The 25,566-nt window shown below is 42.3% G+C and overlaps 1 protein-coding gene across 2 annotated transcripts in view; it reads left to right on the top strand.

The window, feature by feature from the left end:
• EFCAB5 (EF-hand calcium binding domain 5) overlaps positions 1-25,566 on the top strand; it is a 70,495-nt gene that overhangs the window by 5,623 nt on the left and 39,306 nt on the right. Inside the window, exons 2-10 of one of the 2 annotated variants that reach the window (XM_073667969.1) lie at positions 6,466-6,564; positions 7,123-7,658; positions 12,955-13,111; positions 14,072-14,135; positions 16,854-16,921; positions 17,799-17,954; positions 20,207-20,309; positions 21,095-22,060; positions 24,975-25,067. In XM_073667969.1, the coding sequence (XP_073524070.1) occupies positions 7,126-7,658; positions 12,955-13,111; positions 14,072-14,135; positions 16,854-16,921; positions 17,799-17,954; positions 20,207-20,309; positions 21,095-22,060; positions 24,975-25,067 (2,140 nt within the window). In that variant the 5' untranslated portion in view covers positions 6,466-6,564; positions 7,123-7,125. The remainder of the gene's footprint in view (positions 1-6,465; positions 6,565-7,122; positions 7,659-12,954; positions 13,112-14,071; positions 14,136-16,853; positions 16,922-17,798; positions 17,955-20,206; positions 20,310-21,094; positions 22,061-24,974; positions 25,068-25,566) is intronic. The other variant, XM_073667968.1, reaches the window with a different exon arrangement.

Here is a 25,566-nt window from a genome sequence, read left to right as displayed (position 1 = left end):
TAGCTCAGGGAGGCTAACTGACCTTTGTTTAGCTTCCCTCCTGATCTGAATTATGTTCCCTTGCTTTATGTGATATAGATTATACACACACCACCTTTCTCTTTGGCTACAGCCAGACAGTAAACAAGTTCCCCACAATCCCCTGGGGCTCTGCTAAAACACTCCCCATCTCCTGTGACTGTGTTAACCCCTCTAGTTGCTGGATACTTCTGGAGCTCAACACTTCCTGTCTCCTGTGCTTGCGTTACTTCTAATAGTTGCTAAATGCTTTTAAAGAAACAGTACTACTTCTGCATATCACTCTCTGCAAGAGCACTACTTCTGCATGTCACACTTCCACATTGCTTTAATTTCTGTCAAGCACCTAAAGGGTTAATACACTTCTTGAATGTGGTTTTGAGCACTTTGAGGGGTGCAGTTTTTGAAATGTCACTTTTGGGTATTTTCAGTCACATAGGCACCTTCAAACGTGATGTGTTCCCTTAAAAAAATGGTTTTGTAAATTTTGTTGGAAAAATTAGAAATTGCAGTTACATTTTTAACCCTTCTAACTTCTTAACAAAAAAGAGTTATGTTTAAAAAATGATGCTGATGGGAAATTATTTATAAATACATTTTACAGAATGACTAACTGGTTTAAGGATATAAAGATTGCAAGTTTGAAAATTGTGAAATTTTCAAAATTTTCGCCAAAATTCCGATATTTTCACAAATAAATGCAAAAAAAATTGACTGAAACTTACCACTAACATAAAGTACAATATGTCATGAAAAAAAAAACAATCTTAGAATCAGTGGGATACATTGAAGCGTTCCACAGTTATTACCACATGAAGTCAGAACTGGAAAATTTGGCCTGGTCAGGAAGGTGAAAACAGACTTCGGGGTGAAGGGGTTAATAGAATTCATAAAATGTGCTATAGTATGTCAGTCACTTGGTGCTGTAGAAAAAAGAATAGTGTCCAATAGATTTACCACGTTCAGTTAGTTTATTCTGTCACGTCCATCATCTTGATGAATTTGTCTTGATTGGTGCAATTTTGTTGTCTCAGAAATTTTAACGCACTATTGAAAAATAAATTTCATCACATGAGATGTGTCAATATGTAGTTAAAGTGTAGTTGGAGTCTATCATCCCCAATGTGCTAACTTATCTATTTATATAGCTATGTAGGGAACTTAAAAAATCTTATCTGTAGAATAGCTTGTTATGTTTTAGTTTGCGTAAAATTTTCTTTAAATTTTGTATGCAAATAAGGGTCTTTCGGTGCACCCTTGGCATGGGCAAAGGGAGGACTCAAATTGCAACATTATGCCCCCTCAAAATACATTCTGATCACCATAATCTCTTAATTGATAGCACAATATAAAGCTGCACTCACATAGTACAGTGGGGAAAAAAAGTATTTAGTCAGCCACCAATTGTGCAAGTTCTCCCACTTAAAAAAATGAGAGAGAGCTGTAATTGACATCATAGGTAGACCTCAACTATGAGAGACAAAATGAGAAAACAAATCCTGAAAATCACATTGTCTGATTTGGAAAGAATTTTTTTTCAAATTTTGGTGGAAAATAAGTATTTGGTCATCTACAAACAAGCAAGATTTATGGTTCTCACAGACCTGTAACTTCTTCTTTAAGAGGCTCCTCTGTCCTCCACTCATTACCTGTAGTACTGGCACCTGTTTGAACTTGTTATCAGTATAAAAGTCACACTCCAAACTCCACTATGGTGAAGACCAAAGAGCTGTCGAAGGACAACAGAAACAAAATTGTAGCCCTGCACCAGGCTGGGAAGACTGAATCTGCAATAGGCAAGCAGCTTGGTGCGAAGAAATCAACTGTGGGAGTAATAATTAGAAAATGGAAGACATACAAGACCACTGATAATCTCCCTCGATCTGGGGCTCCACACAGGATCTCACCCCGTGGAGTCAAAATGATCTCAAGAACGGTGAACACAAATCCAAAACCACACGCGGGGACCTAGTGAACGACCTGCAGAGAGCTGGGACCAACGTTACACAGGCTACCATCTGAAACAAACTACGCTGGCAGGGACTCAGATCCTGCAGTGCCAGACATGTCCCCCTGCTTTAGCCATTACATGTCCGGGCCCGTCTGAAGTTTGCTAGAGAGCATTTGGATGATCCAGAAGAGTATTGAGAGAATGTCATTTGGTCAGATGAAACCAAAGTAGAACTGTTTGGTAGAAACACAACTCGTCGTGTTTGGAGGAGAAAGAATGCTGAGTTGCATCCAAAGAATACCATACCTACTGTGAAGCATGAGGGTGGCTACATCATGCTTTGGGGCTGTTTCTCTGTCAAGGGACCAGGACGACTGATCCATGTACATGAAAGAATGAAAGGGGCCATGTATCGTGAGATTTTGAGTGCTAACCTCCTTCCATCAGCAAGGGCATTGAAGATGAAACATAGCTGGGTCTTTCAGCATGACAATGATCCCAAGCACACTACCAGGGCAATGAAGGAGTGGCTTCGTAAGAAGCATTTCAAGGTCCTGGAGTGGCCTAGCCAGTCTCCAGATCTAAACCCTATAGGTAACCTTTGGAGAGAGTTGAAAGTCCGTGTTGCCCAGCAACCGCCCCAAAACATCACTGCTCTAGAGGAGATCTGCATGGGGGTATGGGCCAACATACCACCAACAGTGTGTGCCAATTGTGAAGAATTACAGAAAATGTTTGACCTCTGTCATTGCCAACAAAGGATATATAACAAAGTATTTAGATGAACTTTTGTAGGTGACCAAATACTTATTTTCCACCAAAATTTGAAAAAAAATTCTTTCCAAATCAGACAATGTGATTTTCAGGATTTGTTTTTTCATTTTGTCTCTCCTAGTTGAGGTCTACCTATGATGTCAATTACAAGCCTTTCTCATCTTTTTAAGTGGGAGAACTTGCACAATTGGTGGCTGACTAAATACTTTTTTCCCCACTGTACTATGTGAGTGCAGCTGTATATTGTGCTATCATTCAAGAGATTATGGTGATCCGAATGTATTTTGAGGGGGCATACTTTTTTCCCCACTGTATTATTGCCGGCTCTCATCGCTGGCTCTTGTCTACAAAACAGTACCAAGTGGCGGGCGCAGACAAGAACCAGCGATAAGAGCTGGCAATGATACCATATGAGCCTGGCTGCCGGCTCCTTGTGGAGGTGTAGACCCACTGATTGTCATATTGTGATTGACAGTGCTGAACTCAGTCAGTGATCAGATTGTGGATCCTGTATGTTTCCGCTGCTAGTAGTGCACTACAGGCAGGAGCCAGCAATGAGAGCTGGCAATGACACTAAGTAAGTGTCGCTGCAGAGTTCAAGCATGGCTCACTTGAGCGCTCTCAATCAAGATCTGACAGTGTGTTACGGATCCGGATGGTGGAACCACTGTACTGTGGTACAAGGGGGGACCAGAGGGGCATAGCTAAGAGCCTACCCGGACTGACCCTGGCTACACGGCGGCTTAGTCGATTCCTTGGGCCAAGGAGGGACCGGGAAGGTGGACCAGGTGCCACTCTGGGACCGATCTTGAGAGGGCAGGCGACTCCCACGGGATTGGCAGCCGATCTGGCAGAAAAGATGGTCTGGCACAAAAGCACGGCTGGTAGGCAGGCAGATAGTGCAGGAAGACGGACAGGCTCGGCTGACTGACAGGCTGGCGGGCATGGCTGATAAACAGGCTGGAGGGCACGGCTGATAGACAGGCTAGCAGACAAGCACTGGGACCTGAGGGCTGGAGAGAGTGTTAGAAAAGCAAACTACAACATTGCACAGGCACCTCCATTTTGGAGGAGGTGCCTTATATAGCAGATGTCCTCCGGGCCATTGGCCGGGACATTTTAGGACAGCGCGCTGCCCCTTTAAAAAACAGGGAGCGCGCTCGCATGCCCTAAGAACAGTGCCCGGGGATCTGCATGCACCCACGGCTTTGGAGCAGGGGGGAGGAGCAGAGGATGCTGGACCAGGGCCGCGGCGGTAAGGGAAGCAGCGTCTCTGCCGGGCAGCAGGCAGAGACGCCGACGCTACACAGTGCTTTGTTAGAACCTTGCTCTTAGGTTTTTTCCTTTGCTGGTCACATGACCTCGTTGGCCTATTTAATCCTGCTCCGCCCTTCTGGCTTTGCTGGACTTCATTGTATAACTACTTTCTAGCTAGCCTGTGCTCTGTATCTAACTCTGTTAGTTTGCTTGGTCTACGGACCTCAGTGTTCTATATATTTTGTTTGTTTGTCGGTCTGCTACTATTTCTGTTAGGAGGTGTCCCATTTTCCTCCCAGTCCTTAGTACTTGTAGGGATTCCTTCCCCACATCTATAGGTCTCCGTACAGACTAGCTTAGGACTTTAGCAGGTCTGATCGCAGGATCAGGTTCCCTGTTACATCGTAGGGATTCAGCTGAGTTCTATCGTAGGGACAGATTTCCTCTCTTTCCTTAGCTCTGGTAGCAGAACATAACATGCTTAGTATGAAAATTGAGAGGTGTGATGAATGGCACCAGAGAGATCACGCAGAATGCCACCATGTATGAAGGATCCCCATCGCGCCTGCCTCGTGACGTCACTATTACGTCAGATGTATCATGTGATATGGATCTGCACTTTGCACCAAAGTGACGTTCCGCACCCCCTCGGGAACACGTAAGGTCAGATTGGTACAGTTCTACACAGACACCCCCTATCCTCACGGGTTCAGGAAGATACTGGGAGTGAGAAGAGGTGGCCCACTCAGTCACTGACGTGACACCACACTCGCTCACACCCCTGACAGGCTGAGAGGCCCCTCTTACTGACCTCAGTGAAACAGAAGCTTGTCAGCCTGGTAGTGCTGCCACCGGTTCCTATTAGACATAAGCCCCGATCTGTAATGGGAATTATATCAGGCCAGAAACCAGCCCAGGTGGCATGTGAGTTGAACCAAACAACGGACGCATGGATTCATGGATTGAGATAAAAAAGCAGCCTAAGGTTAAATTATATATTTAATCGCCTTCAACACTATATACGTAAGAGTTGTATAATGGTCTGAGATGCAAATACAATAGTAATGATACAAAAGATATAAGCAGATATTAAGAGTCAGTTACCAGTCAGATGAAAGGCCTGACTTGCGGAGGAGGGCTGCCACATGGGAGGCTTGTGGTTCCCTCTGTTGGGTGACTTCTCCCACACAATGTGTCGTCTCAACCCCCCAGAGAAAAAGAAATAGGCCAAGAGCTGCAGGAGCTTTTTAATCCCTCTGGGCCCCCCCCCCCTTCTGCCTCCTGGGCTGGACCCAGATCTCCACCCCTGACTTCTAGCAGCTAGAAACTCCAGAAACTAAGTTGGGTCATAACTCCTGAATAGACGGTCCTAGGGAGCCGGTTCTGGTGTCATTGGACCCAGCCTGGCCCTTGCTATGCATGGAGACTAAACACAGTGGCCCTAGGGGTTTCCAAATGGCTGTGCCGTGTATCTCCCTATCTCTATATGCTAGACTGGGTGAGACCCAGGCGGACGTTCAACATGTCCTTGGGATTTCAAAATTCTATTCGAGGTATGCCTAGGACGTATATTATTCCATAACTCGGTATCGAATTCCTATCTGTCTAACTACAGGAAACCCACATGGCTTGGAACCACATGGCATGCAAGTCCTTTGTTCTGAGTTGAGCTGGCTCGAGGTATGATATTTGTCACTCACAGTCTCTTGACTCCCCCCTCCTGCAGCTGCTCGGTGTCCTGTTTCAACTGCACACTGAAGGGGCTTTATAATCCTCTGCCAAATAGAATGCAATGATTGACATGGAATTAATTCTCCAATGTTCTTCACAAGAGGGCTTAAAGATGCACTGAACTCATGACCACTTGAGTGGTCCCCGAAGACGCCTCAGTTGCAAACAAAATAAATCGTTTTTGTTTTTTTTTAAGCCAATTAAACCAGTAAAGGGTAAAGGTATGATTTTTATATGGCACTATGTCCGCTAAAGATCTGTATAAGTGGCTTAGATTATTTTGCGGGTGACAAGACTTCTTTTATATATTTATTCTTTTTAAAAGCAAATTAGAAACCTTCAGATCCATGCCACATCTTGAATAAAAAGTCAATGACCAAGAAAAAAAAATAACAAAAACCTAAAACACCATGGGGAATATTTATAAAAGGGGTTTTCCAGAGCTAGATAAGCATGCTGCTGGTTCCAAATAATAACATCATATCTGTCCATGACAGCACATCTGCATTATTGCAGACTAATGTCAATGGTGTTGAGTTGCAATCCCAAACACAACCTGTGGACAGCTGTGGTGTTGTTTCTGAAAGACAGCAGCCATGTTTTTCTAATCCTGGACAGCTCCTTTTAAGCAAAGTATGTGTCCATGATGGTGTACACAACATATCTATATATATAATGTATATATATATATAGACAGATAGATATTTTAGACACTTTTATATCTCTTATGACAGCAATAGAAGTAAGGAACATTGACCAACTCCTGAAGACCAACCCCAGAGCATTATCCTTCCTCCACCAAGCTTAACAGCTGGCACAATGCAGTTTAGCAGGTAATGTTCACTTGGCATTTGCCAATCCTATACTCATCCATTGGTCTGCCAGATAGAGGAGTGTATTAATTCACTCCACAGAACATGTTTCCACTGCTCCAGAGTTCAGCGGTGGTGGCTTTACACCACTCCATACAACACTTGGCATTGTGCTTGGTGAGGTAAGGCTTGTATGAACCTGTTATGCAATGAAAACCCATACCATGATCCCGATGCACAGATTTTGTTTTGATGTTAATGCCAGTGGAGGTTAAGATCAAATGTTTGTTAAGGAAAACTGCATGGCGAGGGTATGGATTTTGCCACATGGTACTGGGACTGAATAAAAAAGCTGAATTCAAGATGTGCCCCAACACTTAATTCCATGTATTTCCAGAAACAGAGCATGGATAAATGAGCTTGTAAAAAGCGCCACATAGATTAGGGATCATACCTCAATGGTTATAAATTCTACTATTTATTATCTTTATTAAGAATGGCATCCATTGTTTTGTTTTTTTCCTTTAATGATAATTTATAATCCAACACTTTTACCTTTTTTCTTTTTTTTTATTTAAGAGAATGATGAAACCTGGTAGCACTAATAACTCTTCCATGGAAAGTTGTGATTCAGGGATGGGTGACCTCACAGACACTTCCAAAGATAGCCATCCTACTGAGGCAGAGGCTGGATATATGAAGATATTTACAGATACAATGCAGGAGAGAGGATTAAAACTGCAACAGAAAACACTTAAAAACCTAAAGAAACAAAGAGATCAAAGGCAGAAACTAGAGAAGGAAGCACCGGCAGTTCTACTGGCGCAGGAGTGGTTTAGCCATGACAAGTCCTCAGTTGACACAAGAGCTTATCTTCTTGACCGCTTGATGCCTTCAGTTGTGCATGGTGTTGAGTCTCTTCTGAAAGAGTTGGAAAAGAAGAAAGTTCTCGAAGATGATCCAGTTAAGTTTGACCCAGTTAACTATCTTGGAGAGTTCCTCATGAGACACAATCCTGGCTTCTTTTCTGGCATGGAGCAGTCGGCCTACACTCGTGGCTTAGAACAAGTAATTGCTGATCTGAAAGACAATGTTTTTGATTTAGAATTCAACAGGTAAGGGTAAATTTATCTACCATAGCAATTGTTCATCTTTAAAAAATGTTTTATACACAGATTTTTTATATATTTGCCTGCAAAAATAATGGAGAAAGGCCGAAATTTATAGTGAAGATTTTAGAACCAAACAAAATTGGGTAACTGCTTATAAATACCGTATTCTTAGTGTACATGCCTCAGCTAGTACATCTTCTCAGTTTTGGATTATAATTCCCAGTACCCTAAAACGATTACAAAATGCTTTGTAAGTAAATATAAAATTTTACCTAGCACCTTACACATAACATCTTCAGTTCTGCTACTCATGAAATGTGTTATGCTGGCCATACCATCTACAATAAAGCATTCTCCAACTTGTTATCCCAGATACTGTTGAGGAGCCTCAGCATGTTCTGTAATGATGAACCAGCACAAGTTTTTACTAATTTCTTCTGCCTCATCATATATGGGCAACAACAACACTGGTAATAATTACTCTCCATTGCACACTCGGCCAATTGAACTTATATTGCTATTAAAGTGTTATTCTCAACATCTAGAATGGGTAAAATTGCAAAGTCCTTGTAAAAACAAGCAATTTTATTTTTATTAAAAATCCTCTCTGTTCTCAAGAATAAAGTAAGTATTATTATACCGTTTAATGCTCATTGCCTAGGTTTCCAGTCTCTGCTGCAGTTTATTAGCGGTGGCCGAATTCTCAAGCAAGTAATGTAGCGCTCACAGCTCTTTTATAGAGTTTGTAAGTGTTGCTCTGAAGCTGGACAGACATTCCTCAGATGCTGCAGAGGTAAAGATGCCTCTGTTTGCAGCATCGGATGGCGCTCAGTTCAGGACTGTGGTATAACTAACAAATACAGTTGCACTCTGTAACGCTAAAGCATGTAAACATAAAAATGCATTACTGCTCTAGAAAATAGGAAAAAAGAAAGATACTTAGTGCATCAATTGGCCAATCCATGTATGCCTAGTTGCCACGACAAGGCGATCTTCTTGGCTGGGGACCTAACCTAATGTGTTTCCTCTCCTGGGCTAATAGCCTATATTTATATGGGTAGGTAGAATCCTGCTGTGATTAAAACCGCAGTAGGCTGATGGGTGGAGTGCTCATTCAGAAAGCCAATGTATACAAATATCAAAAGACTGATCACCACTTCCAAATAGAACAGGTGTGAACAGGTGCATACTAAGAGTAGCCATCTCCATAGATAACAAACAAATAATTTTGCACTCCTTAACGATATAGCATGTAAACATGAAATATATGAAATTAAAATTGCATTACTGCTATAGAAAATAGGAAAAAAACGAAGACACTTAGAGCATAAATTAGTATGCTCCTGCAGATAAATGTAGGCTATGCTATCAGCCCAGGAGAGGAAACACATTAGGTTGGGACCCCAGCAAAGAAGATCGCCTTGTCGTGGCTGTTGGTCCAATTTATGCGCTAAGTATATTAGTTTTTTCCTATTTTGTAGAGCAGTAATGCAATTCCAATTTCATATACAGTGGTGTGAAAAAGTGTTTGCCTCCTTCCTGATTTCTTATTCTTTTGCATGCTTGTCACACTTAAATGTTTCAGATCACAAAACAAATTTAAATATAAGACACAAATAACACAAGTAAACACAAAATGCAGTTTTTAAATGAAGGTGTTTATTATTAAGAGAAAAAGAAATCCAAACCTACAGGATCCTGTGTGAAAAAGTAATTGCCCCCTAAACCTAATAACTGGTTGGGCCCTTAGCAGCAACAACTGCAATCAAGCGTTTGTGATAACTGAGAATGAGTTTTTTTACAATGCTCTGGAGGAATTTTGTCCCACTCATTTTTACAAAATTGTTGTAATTCAGCCACACTGGAGGGTTTCCAAGCATGAACCGCCTTTTAAAGGTCATGCTGCTGCATCTCAATTGGATTAAGGTCAGGACTTTGACTAGGCCACTCCAAAGTTTTAATTTTGTTTTTCTTAAGCCATTCAGAGGTGGACTTACTGCTGTGTTTTGGATCATTGTCCTGCTGCATAACCCTAGTGCGCTTCAGCTGGAGGTCACAAATAGATGGCGCGACTTTCTCCTTCAGGATTTTTTGGTAGACAGCAGAATTCATGGTTCCATTTACCACAGCAAGTCTTCCAGGTCCTGAAGCAGCATAACAGCCCCAGACCATCACACTACCATCATATTCTACTGTTGGTATGATGATATTCCTTTTCTGAAATGCTGTGTTACTTTTATGCCAGATGTAATGGGACATACACCTTCCAAAAAGTTCAACTTTTATCTCATCAGTCCACAGAATATTCTCCCAAAAGTCTTGGCGATCAGCAAGATATTTTCTGGCAAAACTGATATAAGCCTTTATGTTCTTTTTGCTCCGCAGTGGGTTTCGCCTTGGACCTCTGCCATGCATGCCATTTTTGCCCAATCTCTTTCTTATGGTGGAGTCATGAACACTGACCTTAACTGAGGCAAGTGAGGCCAGCAGTTGTTTGGATGTTGCTGTGGGGTCTTTTGTGACCTTTTGGATGAGTCATCGCTTCGCTCTTGGGGTAATTTTGGTCAGCCGGCCACTTCTGGAAAGGTTCACCACTGTTCCATGTTTTCGCCATTTGTGTATAATGGCTCTTACTGTGGTGGGCTGGAGTCCCAAAGCTTTAGAAATGACGTTATAACCTTTTCCAGACTGATAGATCTCAATTGCTTTGTTTCTCATTTGTTCCTGCATTTCTTTGGATCGCAGCATGATGTGTAGCTTTTGAGGATCTTTTGGTCTACTTCACTTTTTTAGGCAGGGCCTATTTAAGTGATTTCTTGACTGAGAACAGGTGTGGCAGTAATCAGGCCCATGTGTGGGTAGGGAAATTGAACTCTGCTTCCCAAAGATGTAATAAACCACAGTTAATTTATGTTTTAAGGGGGAAGGGCAATCACTTTTTCACACAGGACCCTGTAGGTGTGGATTTATTTTTCCCTTAATAATAAAGACCTTCATTTAAAAACTGCATTTTGTGTTTACTTGTGTTATCTTTATCTAATATTTAAATTTGTTTTGTGATCTGAAACATTTAAGTGTGACAGACATACAAAAGAATAAGAAATGAGGAAGGGGGCAAACACTTTTTCACACCACTGTATTTCATATTTACATGCTATAGCGTTACAGAGTGCAACTTTATTTGTTAGTTATCATAGAATCATAGAATCATAGAATGGTAGAGTTGGAAGGGACCTCCTGGGTCATCTGGTCCAACCCCCTGCTCAAAGCAGGATTCACTAGATCATCTCAGACAGATATCTGTCCAGCCTCTGTTTGAAGACGTCCATTGAAGGGGAACTCACCACCTCTCGTGGCAGCCTGTTCCACTCATTAATCACCCTAACTGTTATGTATGGAGATGGCTACTCTTAGGATGCACCTTTTCATATATGTTCTGTTTGGAAGTGACGTTCAGACTTTTGATATTCGTGGTGCAACTATGTGGCTGGCCTAAGCTGTCAATCAATCAGAAGTGCACTTCTCCCCCAGCATGCAGAAAAACAGGAGACAAGGGAGCGAGCGCTCCTTAAGATAGAATGTAAGAAAATCGTGTTAAAGATGTAAAATGTGATTTGGCCCTAAAAATGTTTTTTTTTTTTAACTTTCATGATTTCCAAATGTTATGAAAGTTAAATAGGTTGGAGTTTGCTGTACCCAATCCTTTTCCTTTCATGAGTGATAAACCAGCGCCAGAGATGTTAGGCAGTGACTTATTCCCTTTTCCCTGTTGAGAACACATATAAGCTGAAATGAGACAATCATGCATGTGTATGGAAGGGTCAGATTGAAAAGCTATTGGCCAAAAGAGCATATGACCAACTGCTATCTGTCATACTGGTGGATGTGGACCCACTGCGTCACAGGCCAGTCTTACCCTGGATGGACGTAACTAAGTGGCTACCTGGTTCTTCACTAGAGCCTCTGATGGTGAGGTCAGGTTTGAGCTGCAGGTAGCCACCAGGTACCACTCCAGGGCAGTCCCTGGTACAGCAGAAGCTTACCCCAGGGGTGAGGGATGCAAGTATGGACTCGGAGTGTCGGGCAGGACAGGATTAGGATGACTAGAAGTAAGCATACTGGTGCCGGTTCAGACAGATCGGGTTCAGTTTCGGACAGAATGACTGGTTTAGACAGGATTGGCTCAGGATCACTGAACAGGTACTAGTACAGGATCGCAGAACGGTTTCAGGAACTTGGCAACGGACTAGTAGCTTACAGACACAATAGAGTAGGGTGCCTTAAACACCTAATGCCTCCCAGCTATAGGCTGGGGACACTTATGGAGTGTGCGCGATTCCCCTTTAAGAAGCTGGGAGTACGTTGCGCATACGGCCTAACTTCTTTGCTGGAAGAACTGCGCAACATGTGAGGGCCCTGGAACCTGGGCGCAATGGCAGGAACTGGAGTAGGATACGCCACCAAGAGGCCGTGGTGGCGAGCATGTTGGCGTCCCTGCCGGGGAGAAGGAGGAGAACCCTGCAGGGATGCTGGCATTATACTATCTAAGGTGAATTACCATCTGAAGAGTTGACCTGTACGTTCCAACGTCAAGAGACTATGGGCCCAAATCATTATTCTATTTGCGCCTTTTTTACGTTCAGCCTTTGGTATTTTTGCCCTGATTTTCATTTATGCTTACTTCTTCTTTGAATCTGTGCCTTTTTTAAAGTTCATTTTATGTGTTCTCTTGTTTTTTTTTTAGATTATTTATATAGTCTCAAAGTTTGGCGCAAATGTACTCCGTGCCCCCCCCCCCCATTCCCAGGAGTGATTTTTATGTATGTTAGTTATGTTATCACAATTTTTAAGTAATTTCATGAAATATGCAACTTATTGCGCTAAAAAGATACAAAAAAAGGTTAAAGGAGTTAAATAAAGACCAAATTTTGACTTTGCGGAAAATTCATGAACCGTGTGTGCTATTTTTAAGAATTTGGCCATAAAAACAGCAATGAATACCACAAGACAAACAATAAGTGACTTAAAACCTCTGCAAATTATGAATTTCTCCATATATGATAAAAATCAGAGACGTTGCTGAAACCATGAGATTGAAGGGAGAAGTAAAGGTGGAAAGCTGTAGTAGTAGTAGCTGCTGCACGCCACACCCTTATTTTTCCGTGATTTATTTTCATTAAACAGGTTAACGTAATTTCAGTTTTGTGTGGGGCTTCATTTCTCTGTACTTTGTTATTGGCTTTGATGATATTGTAGATAATGCTTTTCACTGCGTTGGTTATGACTTTCTTCACTGCAGGCTTGGTCAGCTAAAAGAGGAGCTGAAGGAAAACCAAAGTTATAGAGTAGAAGTGGAAGGCATCCAGGCAGAAGTGATGGAGAAGAGGAAAGGAGCCTTGTCCCTGCAGTTCCAAGAATGGACCCTGGATGTTAACGGCAGGATTCCTCTTGCATTGGTGAGTGTAGATATACACGGGCATATACTGTCCCAGGTTTACCGTGACAGACAGTGGCCAGAAGACCGCGGTGTATGATTTCATGTACTCCAGATCTGATTAGAAGTACTTCACCATCATATTAAACAGAGCAGGTTTGAGAGCTTCTGAACTTTCCTGCTTTGATTATCTCAGATGTTCAATGTTGGCCACTACCCTTTGCTATATATACTCGCCTCTGGCAATCAGGGATTGCCAGTGTTAGTTTTATACCGCCTAGTTCTGGAGTTAGAGGTGTTTGTTGTTTCAGGGGGCATTTGGAGTGTTGATCTAGAGACTGTTGCTTGGTGATTTGTCTGTGTGCATATCCTCATCCTCTGCTATTTGCTTTTCCTTCCTATACAGTGTTCCATTCTGTTGTCTGTGAGTGCATATTTGTATGATTGGTATTTTCATTTATCCCTGTATGTCTTCCCTTGTTAGTCTGGTTTGGGTATTCTTATACACAACTACTCCCCATTTCCCTGGGATGGGGGGACAGATAAGTGCTGATTTAGGAGCTCAGCAAGGTACGTGGCCCCAGCGTCTCCACCATTAGAAGTAATCTGGGGAGCAGGGATAGCTAGGACGCCCCCAGCTTTAGGGATAGGGAAGGAGCCCCTAGCCCCACGATATCAAACATCAGTGTTGTGATATATACATATCAATGTCAGATGATAAACTGATCAATAGGGTTTTTACTTCCCTTTAAAAGTTAAAGTTAACTCTAACTCCAAATGAGAATTATGCATCAGGAATGAAAATTATCTTTATCGTCTTAACCAGGGGGTATTGTTTAGTTGCCTGGGGAAGGTTGGAGAAATTTAAGCAAATTAAATAAAATTTAGCCAAATAATGTGGCCTGTATAGTTGTTATGGTGAAAATGCTTTGGGGTATTTTTGATATTTACATAATTTATATGTGTTTCTCATTGAATCCAGGTACAAAGTGCTTTAAAATCATTTTTTGAAGTAATTTCTCAACTTGCAGAAGATAATAAACCAGGTAAGATTCACTAATAGGAATGTTAAAGGGAACCTGTCACTAAAATCTTGCTGCTTGAATGACGTTCAGGATGAATCAGAGCCCGGCTGCATGATTGCTGCCAACTATATCTCTCTCTGAGAAAACATAGTTTTAAAAATTGTTCAGAGACTGTAATCAGACGAGACTAGACCCGGCGCGGCCCCAGGCCAGCTTCTCTCTTTGCACCTTTCTAGTTGACAGGTTGACCTGGAGCAGTGCAAGGTGAAGCCAGCTGGGGATAGCAACAAGTCACATCTCTCTATAGTCCCAGACCCCCCCTGTCAAACTATGTTTTCTCTGTGGCATTTCAGGCACATCGGTCATCAGTCGGGCAGCATAAATCTAGCGAAGGTTTGCCTTTCAAATATCTGCCTTTTTCAATTAAGCTTACCCAATGAACATTACTTACATATCAAACCAATTCAGGGCATTCTCCAGGTTTATGTAGATCAATGGGCAACTATGGGGGAAATTAACTTTATTCCTCCTGGCCAACTCTGGCATTCAGTCATAGAGACGCGGCCATCATGGCTTCAGTTACCGCTCAATACATAGTAAGGAGCATCTTTAGCCACGCCTCGACACTGACTGACAGCCAGCTCATCTGTCCCAGCTATCAGTCAGTGCCGGGGCGTGAATACAGCCGCCGTTCACTATGTACTGAGCAGTGACTGATGCCGTGCCGGCCACGACTCTATGACTGAAAGTCATAGGTGGCCAGGAGGAATAAAGTTAATTTCCTCCCGGTAGCAGGATTTCATTGCGGTGGCCACAAGGCTTTAGAACGACATTAACCTGCAGGTTAACCCCATATCTACAGGTTAATAGAGTTTGAGACATAACAAGTTCCCTTTAAAAATTTATGTCAGGGTACAGGTATGACATTTTCTTACGTAGTATGGCGCCACCTGGTGTTCAAAGTATATGGCAATGTTAAAAAAAATGCTGCTGGTCACACAAGCTCAGTCTCTCTCCTCACAGCCAGTTCTCTGCTTAGTAATTCCCTGTCCACTGCAAATATGCCGTGCTCTCCTTTCTATTGCCTGCTTTGCAGAAAAGACTGGCTCACTATGCAGATAGCTGGCTTTAAGAAGAATGGCTGAGCATGTGTGACCAGCAGCATTTTGTGCACCTTGCAATAAAATTTGAACACCAGGTGGCGCCAGATCATTTTTAACAACAGAAATAAAGAATTTTGTTTATTCTGTTTTAAGGTTTGTAGTGGTTGTGATATGTAATAGGGAGCTCAGCTTCTTTCTGATCGTGTGTGTGTATATATATGTATATATATACACTGCTCAAAAAAATAAAGGGAACACTCAAATAACACATCCTAGATCTGAATGAATGAAATATTCTCATTGAATACTTTGTTCTGTACAAAGTTGAATGTGCTGACAACAAAATCACACAAAAATCATCAATGGAAATCAAATTTATTAACCAATGGAGGCCTGGATTTGGAGTCACCCCCAAAATTAAAGTGGAAAAACACACTACAGGCTGATCCAACTTTGATGTAATGTCCTTAAAACAAGTCAAAATGAGGCTCAGTATTGTGTGTGGCCTCCACGTGCCTGTATGACCTCCCTACAACGCCTGGGCATGCTCCTGATGAGGTTGCGGATGGTCTCCTGTGGGATCTCCTCCCAGACCTGGACTAAAGCATCCGCCAACTCCTGGACAGTCTGTGGTGCAACGTGACGTTGGTGGATGGAGCGAGACATGATGTCCCAGATGTGCTCAATCAGATTCAGGTCTGGGGAACGGGCGGCCAGTCCATAGCTTCAATGCCTTCATCTTGCAGGGACTGTTGACACACTCCAGCCACATGAGGTCTGGCATTGTCCTGCATTAGGAGGAACCCAGGGCCAACCGCACCAGCATATGGTCTCACAAGGGGTCTGAGAATCTCATCTCGGTACCTAATGGCAGTCAGGCTACCTCTGGCGAGCACATGGAGGGCTGTGCGGCCCTACAAAGAAATGCCATCCCACACCATTACTGACCCACTGCCAAACCTGTCATGCTGAAGGATGTTGCAGGCAGCAGATCACTCTCCACGGCATCTCCAGACTCTGTCACGTCTGTCACGTATGCTCAGTGTGAACCTGCTTTCATCTGTGAAGAGCACAGGGCGCCAGTTGCGACTTTGCCAATCCTGGTGTTCTGTGGCAAATGCCAAGCGTCCTGCTTGGTGTTGGGCTGTGAGCACAACCCCCATCTGTGGACGTCGGGCCCTCATACCACCCTCATGGAGTCGGTTTGTAACCGTTTGTGCAGACACATGCACATTTGTGGCCTGCTGGAGGTCATTTTGCTGGGCTCTGGCAGTGCTCCTCCTGTTCCTCCTTGCACAAAGGCGGAGGTAGCGGTCCTGCTGCTGGGTTGTTGCCCTCCTACGGCCACCTCCACGTTTCCTGGTGTACTGGCCTGTCTCCTGGTTGTGCCTCCAGCGTCTGGACACTACGCTGACAGACACAGCAAACCTTCTTGCCACATCGATGTGCCATCCTGGATGAGCTGCACTACCTGAGCAACTTCTGTGGGTTGTAGAGTCCGTCTCATGCTACCACGAGTGTGAAAGCACAGCCAACATTCAAAAGTGACCAAAACATCAGCCAGAAAGCATTGCTACTGAGATGTGGTCTGTGGTCCCCACCTGCAGAAAATAAATCTTTGATTTTGTTTTGGTAGTATACCGTGAAGACCTGGTGACTGCAGACACAATGGAGCAGAAGTTATATGAAGAAGAATTTATAGAGGTGAAAAATATTTCCATCTGTCTGTTTTCTTTTGCCATCCATTATTTGATACCCAGCCACCTATTTATATCTTATACTAGAATGCATACTAAAAATATACTGCATACCTATCATTTATATTTATGCCATTGAAGAAAAATCTGTTTTACTTGACGTTCAACCATCAATCAAACCTGTAAGCACATTTTTACATATGGAAGTAGCAGTATGGCTGTATAGGTGTTTGTCTCTGAATAAAAATTACATTCTTTTTTGTAGAGATCTGATATATCAGTCAAAAAAAATGTAAAGTAGATGCTAAATGCAAATCAGGATGGGAGTGCACTATGGGAGTGTCAATACACTTACAAAAAGCAGATGATGTATTGACACGCCCCCAGTGCCCTTCCAGCTTGATTTGCATATGGCTTCTACACTAGATTTCTCATGACTGGCACATTGGATCTCTGCAAAAAAGGTGTAATTTTTATTAGGGGTCATGTGTAAAAATGAGCAGACGTTCCCTTTAAGAATGGCATAATCGACATTTGCTTCCCAACACAGATAGTGCACATGATTTTGCTGTGTGCATGAGCCTTAAATCTTTGTACATCAGTTTTTATTTTTCAAATGTAATGCCTGCTGGATTGTGCTCTCACGATTAATAATAAAAACGTATTTTCTAACAGAAATGTTTTTTTTTTTTAACATAATGTTTTCATTAGGATCAGTTTATATAATGCTAAGAGGCTAAGAGCTTTTGCATCATTTATTGGGTATTTTAAGAGGGATAAACACATATTTTTCTGACTTTTTTTGTTGTGACATACAGCATTACTTAATGCATAGCTAATGCATTTTATGCTTTCATTATAGTACTTTTAATTTCTCCTTGTAGTATGTATATCCATTTATCAGTCATCTCAGCACGGACTTATTCCAGGAATTCCTGCACCACATGGCCCAGTGCGCTGACATGTTCCGCGAGACCATTCGCCATGATATTTGGAGGCAGCAATTTTCTGATCTCTTTCTTGAATGTGATTCAGGAAAGGTTAGTTTAATGTGTACTGTTCATGTTTTTATGTATAACCTGTCACCAAACTAATTACATTGCTGTGTAGTATAGTAAAAGACAAGTTCAAACTTTTCTTCCTGGCCACAAATGTTTTTACCATTGCTGATAAAGTCAACTTTGAATCGTTATGTGATTGAGGCTGCATTATTTTCCACCTAACACCACCTCATGGTTTTGTCACGCAAGGTGAGGGAAAGACTAAGTGCAACATGAAGGTAAGAGGGGGAGGAAGCCTAAACACTAGGGAAAGGGGGAGTGGAGACCCCTAGGCAGATCTAATATCACTCTGCCTACCCTATCATCCCTATATAGGTTCCACGCCTATCGCCAAGCAGGACCCTAAACCCTGAAAGTCCCTAGAGCTTGGCCCTAGAGGGGACAGGGTGAGCACTAGTCAAGCCCCACTACAAACTAAAGACAACAAGGTAGACAAAAAAAGGGGATACACTTAGCTTGAGCAGACACCAGAGAGATAATGCCAACTGTCCTCCAAGGGCTCCAGAGAAGAAACTAACTGGCTGCTAGTGCTCCAAGCCAACACAGAGGTACATAGAACTATCACCGGCGACTCTCTGGAGAAACTTAGACTATTTAACTACCCAGCAAGGGTGTGTCAATCAGCAGCAGAAGGTGGAGGTCGCTGCTGGGTCCTAAAGGAAGAAGGATGTAACTATACTACAGAGATGAGGGAATCAAGAAGGCATTTGCAATTCCAAGCACAGTGACCTTCTACAGCCGGCTCCAGAGCGACTGTCTGTCACACCTGACACACCCGTGACAGGTTTCCATTGAGGTCTGTTCAGCTTGGCTAAGAACATTGACATAACAGTGCTGAACAGATATCAATCAAGCACATGTGAATCGCGCTAGTGAAGAGGACAGAACCCCTTCACAAATTCACCCCTGCTTCTGTTTGTCTCAGTGTATCGAGTTACAACAGCTGGTAAAAGGCTCCTACAGTTGTAAGTTAGAGGAGCACACATTGGAATCAGCAGATCTTCATATTGTGACGCTGAGTCACTACTCGTGAACAAGCTTTGAGGCAGGGTAGTCAAGAGGTCCGGGGTCAGATACCAGGAGAGTTTGTCATAATTAGAGTGGTGAGACAAAGGCATAGTCAGGTCAAGAAGGTAGGGGATCAAGACAAGGGGACTAAGCAAACGAATGTTAATGGAAAGGTCCAAGGTCGGACAGCAAAGATCAAAATACAGGAACTTAGAGCACAGAGCAAACACACACCACTTGAAATAGGCTACAACTGGAAGTAATTTGAGGTGGAGAGCCAGCTAAATAGCCAGACAATCACCCAGAACAGGTGACACCTGGAGGATCCTGCAGGCCTGACCAGATTGGGCAGCTGGGCTGTCAATCACAATGCCAACAGCCCAGCACTCCCTGCATCAGATTGGGTGATTGGACTGTCACTCACAATACTGACAGCTCTGCACGCCCCTGTCCAATAGAGCGGCTGAGCAGTCACTCACAGCGTTGTGGAATTGTGACACAGATACTCTCATTCTTCATGTCTTCAATTCCTACTTATACCCGGGCAAGAGACCTACCTTTTTTAATTCCTTGCTACACCCCTACATTGGTGAGCGCAATCTAATGTGTCAATATCTCAACATTTCTCAGACTTCTCAGACTAGATGCACTTTATTAGCCATTTATGCCAGATGTGTCTTTATCTTGTTAGGTTGTATTCAGCTTGCGCCGCTGGGCTTTCCGCCATTCAGCTGGAAACTGCAAAGCAAAGACCGCGTGCAGTTTAACCACCTGCCTTAGTGGTAGCCTAGAAAAAATAGTGGTATAAGACAGTGCAGGCAGCAAGGAGCAATAATAATACTGAGATGCATGGTCAACTAGCCCACATTGCCCTTCCAGGCAATAGGTCCCAAAGAAAAGCAAACATATGTCGAACAATACAAAGGTGCTTGCTTGTCACATGTAAGTCAAAACATTAGGCGGATTAAAAAAAAAATGTAGTCTCCACTAAATATTCCTCTCCCTAAATTATCAACTACTGGCATTATCTTCTAAAAATCATCTTTAAAAACTAAGATCTAAATGGTACATGTGAAATCATGCTGAGATACTTATTAGGAAATGCAGAGGGTCGCAGCCTATCTCTATTCTATGACAATCAGAAGTTGTCACAATCAAACCATCTGAGCAGAATAGTTATACTGAGAAATTGTCTAACCTCTGTGTATCCCTTGTACTTGTAGGTTGGCTTTCTAGACAGGCAGAGAGTTCTTTCTCTCTTGGAAAAATTCTATGACATTATAAGTTCAAAGGCAGAGACCTGGCAGCCACGCAACCCGCGACAATGTAAGAACATATATATGTCCTGACTCCTTTTCTTTTATTACATTTCAGAATGTCGATATTCATTTTTGTGCCATTTAATGACCATGTAGACCTCTAAAGTTCAACTCGGATATGCATTGTTCCCAATGCCAACATGCTACTTAATTGCTAACAATCTCCAGTTTATACTTTTCTTCCTTAAGTATTCTTTCCTCTAGTACTATATGGTACTCTACTACTCAGTTAAATATTTAGTATACCATGATGGTAGATGAAGGACAACTTATCAACCTAAGCTGACCATAAACGTTAGACTATAGTCAGCCAAAGCTGCCGATTTTGGTGGGATTGGTTTCTAATATAAAAACCTATGGGTGCCCGAATGTCTCCTAAATCCAATCTATTGCTTGTGGCAGCGGCTTATTCCCCTCTCCCTATTTAAATAAGCATAACGCCTTTGGGATGTATTGCTTCTTACCCCAGTCTTAAGTCGGGTTCAGACAGCCTTCTTTCATGGTTCATATACAGACATCAATAACCAGACTAAACTAAGGTCTCCTGACCCACACTTAGAGCCTCATACTCAGCCGAAGTCGGAAGTTTGGATCAGTCACTCCGAGCATTGTGGTCCATATGTTGACCGTGAAATATCTCCATCAGAACCCGTCTTATACTTTTCATTGTTTGTTTTTTTATTACCCAGGAAATATTCTTGAGATCAATTAAGCAACCACATTTATTCACATACTGTTTATAATTTAATTTATTAAATTAGATTAAATGTTTCCTTTTATTTTTCTATTTAGGGCCAGTAATTGAAATAGGAGAAATGGATCCAACTGATTTCTGGGCTGAATTCCAGGAAGGAGATAGCCAGCTAGATGAAAAAGTGGAAAACCCTACTGCTACAGTTTCTACTATAGCCAGTAGTTCTGGAGAGAAAGGACAGAAGGATGAAGCGTCAGAGGACACTGGAGAACGTGGACAAAATATTGCCAGTAGTTCTGGAGAGAAAGGACAGAAGGATGAAGCGTCAGAGGACACTGGAGAATGTGGACAAAATATTGCCAGTAGTTCTGGAGAGGAAAGGCAGAAGGAAGAAGAGTCAGAGGACACTGGAGAACGTGGACAAAATATTGCCAGTAGTTCTGGAGAGAAAGGACAGAAGGATGAAGCGTCAGAGGACACTGGAGAATGTGGACAAAATATTGCCAGTAGTTCTGGAGAGAAAGGACAGAAGGATGAAGCGTCAGAGGACACTGGAGAATGTGGACAAAATATTGCCAGTAGTTCTGGAGAGGAAAGGCAGAAGGAAGAAGAGTCAGAGGACACTGGAGAACGTGGACAAAATATTGCCAGTAGTTCTGGAGAGAAAGGACAGAAGGATGAAGCGTCAGAGGACACTGGAGAATGTGGACAAAATATTGCCAGTAGTTCTGGAGAGGAAAGGCAGAAGGAAGAAGAGTCAGAGGACACTGGAGAACGTGGACAAAATATTGCCAGTAGTTCTGGAGAGAAAGGACAGAAGGATGAAGCGTCAGAGGACACTGGAGAACGTGGACAAAATATTGCCAGTAGTTCTGGAGAGGAAAGGCAGAAGGAAGAAGAGTCAGAGGACACTGGAGAACGTGGACAAAATATTGCCAGTAGTTCTGGAGAGAAAGGACAGAAGGAAGAAGAGTCAGCGGACACTGGAGAACGTGGACAAAATATTGCCAGTAGTTCAGGAGAGAAAGGACAGAAGGAAACAGAGCCAGAGGACATCACAGAAGGTGAAACACATTTAGCCGTAGTTCTGGAGAGGATGGACAGAAGAAAGCAGAGTCAGAGAATACTGGAGAAAGTGGACAACATATAGCCAGTAGTTCTGGAGTGGAAGGATCAAAGGAACAGGAGAAAGTGGAACACATAGTGTTGGATTATGAAATGTGGTGTATACAGATTCTTATATATGACTGTGGTCCTAATAACCAGTGATGCCATGTAGACCTGTCAAATTAGCTGTAAATTACTAGGTTGCGGGTTTAAAAGTGTTGTCTCTCTAAGATAACACTTTGTCAAAATGAAGCTCATTTGGTGTTCAATTAATTATGAGTCTGACATCAGAATCCCCCCCCAGTCACCCGCTGTTAGTCCTTGAGAAATCTGCAGTTGGCTATACGTTTCCCACCGCAGAGGAAATTAGGTATTACGTGATAGCCATACCAATAAATATTCAACTAAGCAATACATGGATTTGCTAGAACTGCTTATAAGGTACTAGCTATTGAGCCTGTTCTATGCCCGGGTGGCGAACATTTTTATTGGTACAAATAGCGCTGGAGTGTGGGTGTGCACAGTGCTATGTTAATTTTGTTAGCATGTGTGCATACTGCGCTATCTGGTGCCATTTTTTTTAATACACTGTGTCCGCGAATTCGCATATACAGTGTATTCAATAATATGGCGCTGTAGTGCGGTTTGCACACCCGCTGACTCTGATGCCACACTGAGCAGGTTCTGCCAATTCCGCTTCGGACAGAAGGATACGTCCAGTGTTATATAGAAGATAGGGAAAAGGGTTAAAGGGAATCTGTCAACAGGTTTAGCTATGCAATCTGATAGCAGCATTACGTGGGTACAGGGACCCTGATTCCAGCAATGTATCACTTAGTTTACTGGATGCAGCAGTTGTGATAGTCACAGTTTTCTCTATAGAAGATTTAGCAGAGCTCAGAATACTTAGCTGTGTATAACCTGCCCACATCACAGCTTTCTATGCACAATGTATATTGACAGAATTCTGCTAATCACTGGTGGAGGTGTGGTTGGACTAACAGGCACGAGACACCTTGTCATGTAGTGATAATCTCCTGCTGATAAAACAATGATTAAATTATTACAGCAAAACAAAACCTAGTAATTTTAAATCAGATACATTTTTTATTAATTTAAAGATAAAATAATGAAATACAACTTCAGTACAATAATTTTCCATTTTCTTATTATCAAAAAGAGTCCCTCCCTCAACCCCCCTCCCCTTTTGCGGACAGCAATAAACCTTTATTGTTATATAACATATGGTTCAATATCACAAAAAACATCTTATAACCATTGCAATGCATTTTATAGTGTAATCACTGGATTCTTCCCTCCAAAATCATTAATCACACCTTCCATGGTGCCCATAGGTTGTCACTGAGTTTGGTGTTTTTCCTTTTTAAATAAATTTCCTCCTCCATCCGTACCACATAATCACCTGCCTTATGTACTCTTGTCTAGAGGGAGGCTCTGTTCGCACCCAATACCTAGCTATTATCTTTCTAGCTGCATATAAGAGTCTGGCAATTGCCAGTTTTGCGACATCATTCCCCATAAGTTCCTCCACATATCCCAGCAAGCAAACCACTGGATCTCTAGGAATTATACAATGATAACGTCCTTCAATTAGGGCAGCTACTTCAGACCAATAGTTTGCAAGCTTTGGGCAACTCCATATAACATGTAGTATACCGGCAACTTCTGACCCACATCTCGGGCAATCTGAATTCTCCCGTACCCCTATTCTGAACAAAAAATCGGGTGATCTATATGCTCTATGTACAAAAAGTAGTTGGGACATTCTGGCAGGTTCATTTAGAGACAACTTGGGATATATTCCAATATGGACTCCCATTTGTCATCTTCAATGGTACCAACATCTGCTTCCCACTTTTCCTTTGCCAAAACAGGATAGTTCAATAGAAAGGTGTGAAGCAGATCAGCATACACCTTAGATATGACACCTGTTGTACATCCTCCCATACAAATATAGTCAATAACGATATCCTTTTGAACAGATAGGCTCCTCATTTTCCTTTGCTTAATAAACGCATGCTTAACCTGTGTATACTAATAGCTGTGTCCTCTTTCAGCATTTCTAGGGTTTTGATGTTTTGATTATCCATCAGTTGGTAGATGTATTGTATACCACTTGCCACCCATCCTCTCAGCTCTCCTATTTTATAAAATTCACCTAAGTTTTCATTATCCCAAATAGGAGTATACATAGACATTCCCACTATGCCTCTAATCTTCTTCACCCTCGTCCACAGTTTATGGACTAGGCGACAGGTCGGGTATGACCTGCCCATCTTCCCAAAAAGTCCTGACTCTAGGCCCTCTACCAATGGACTTTTTTTAAGATGAAATTCCAAAACCGCCTGGATAGTCCCTTTCACTGCCCTCTACGCCCACCCTCTAATATGCTGGGACTGTGCTGCCAAAAAATATATTCACGGGTTTGGAAGGGCGAGACCCCCCTCCTCTTTCGGCCTCCGGAGAGTCTCCAGCTTAATCCTAGGTTGTCCTCCACCCCAGACCAGATCCCTAAATATTGCATTAATGCGCTGGAACACCGGCTGAGGAATCCACACGGGGGAGTTATGTAAAACATATAACAATTTGGGCATCAGCACAAAACCTAGTAATTGACGCATCGCTGGAATCAGGCTCTTTTCCTCTACATAATGGTGCTCTCAGATTACACAGCAAAAACCTGGTGACAGATTCCGTTGAATAACAAGTCAATAATACTATCTGGCATGGATATGGTAGCAACCAAACTAAAATATTCCCAGAGATCTAAATGCAAAAACAGATGTATACTACACAATAGTGAGGGAAATGCTAATAAAAATATATTTCTATTATTTTGCACATGTACAGGTGCAGCACACAGAGAAGACGATACAAGAGACCATGAGACTGAAGACTGTAAAAGCAGAGTGGCACACTTTATTGAGGGAAAACCCTGGTCAGGTACATAGTAATAAGCCTTTCCAGCTCACAATCATTATCATACCATGGCTTTGAAAGAGAAACATTATTTTATTAAGCCCTACATGATTATTAGACAGACTTTAGGTAAAATATGACAAAGGCACAAGAGGTGTGCAATCTGTATATACACAGGGAAATCCATTCAATGTCAAATACTCAATGTCAAGCAGCAGCTGCAAAATCAAATAGATTTTAGAGTTTATAAAAAGAGAGATAACAAGTTGTGATCCCAGTGCATTATTACCCCTCTATAAATCCCTTCTGAGGCCTCATCTTGAATATGGGATTCAGTTTTGGGTGCCACATTCTGAAAAGAATTTTGGGAAGTTAGAGTTAGTTCAAAGGCGGCAACTATATTATTACAAGGGATGGAAAGCCTCTCATATGATGAGAGGTTAGAAAGGTTGGGCGTGTTTAAAGGAAAAAGATGCCTCAGAGGAGATCTCTTTTATATGTATAAATACATGCATGGTCAATA

This window comes from Phyllobates terribilis, unplaced genomic scaffold (genome assembly GCF_046119375.1).
Source record: "Phyllobates terribilis strain yellow unplaced genomic scaffold, ASM4611937v1 Scaffold_2__4_contigs__length_985480577, whole genome shotgun sequence".
NCBI lineage: Eukaryota > Metazoa > Chordata > Amphibia > Anura > Dendrobatidae > Phyllobates > Phyllobates terribilis.
The sequence above is the reverse complement of the archived record's forward strand: the minus strand, read 5'-3'. Positions and strand labels throughout refer to the sequence as shown.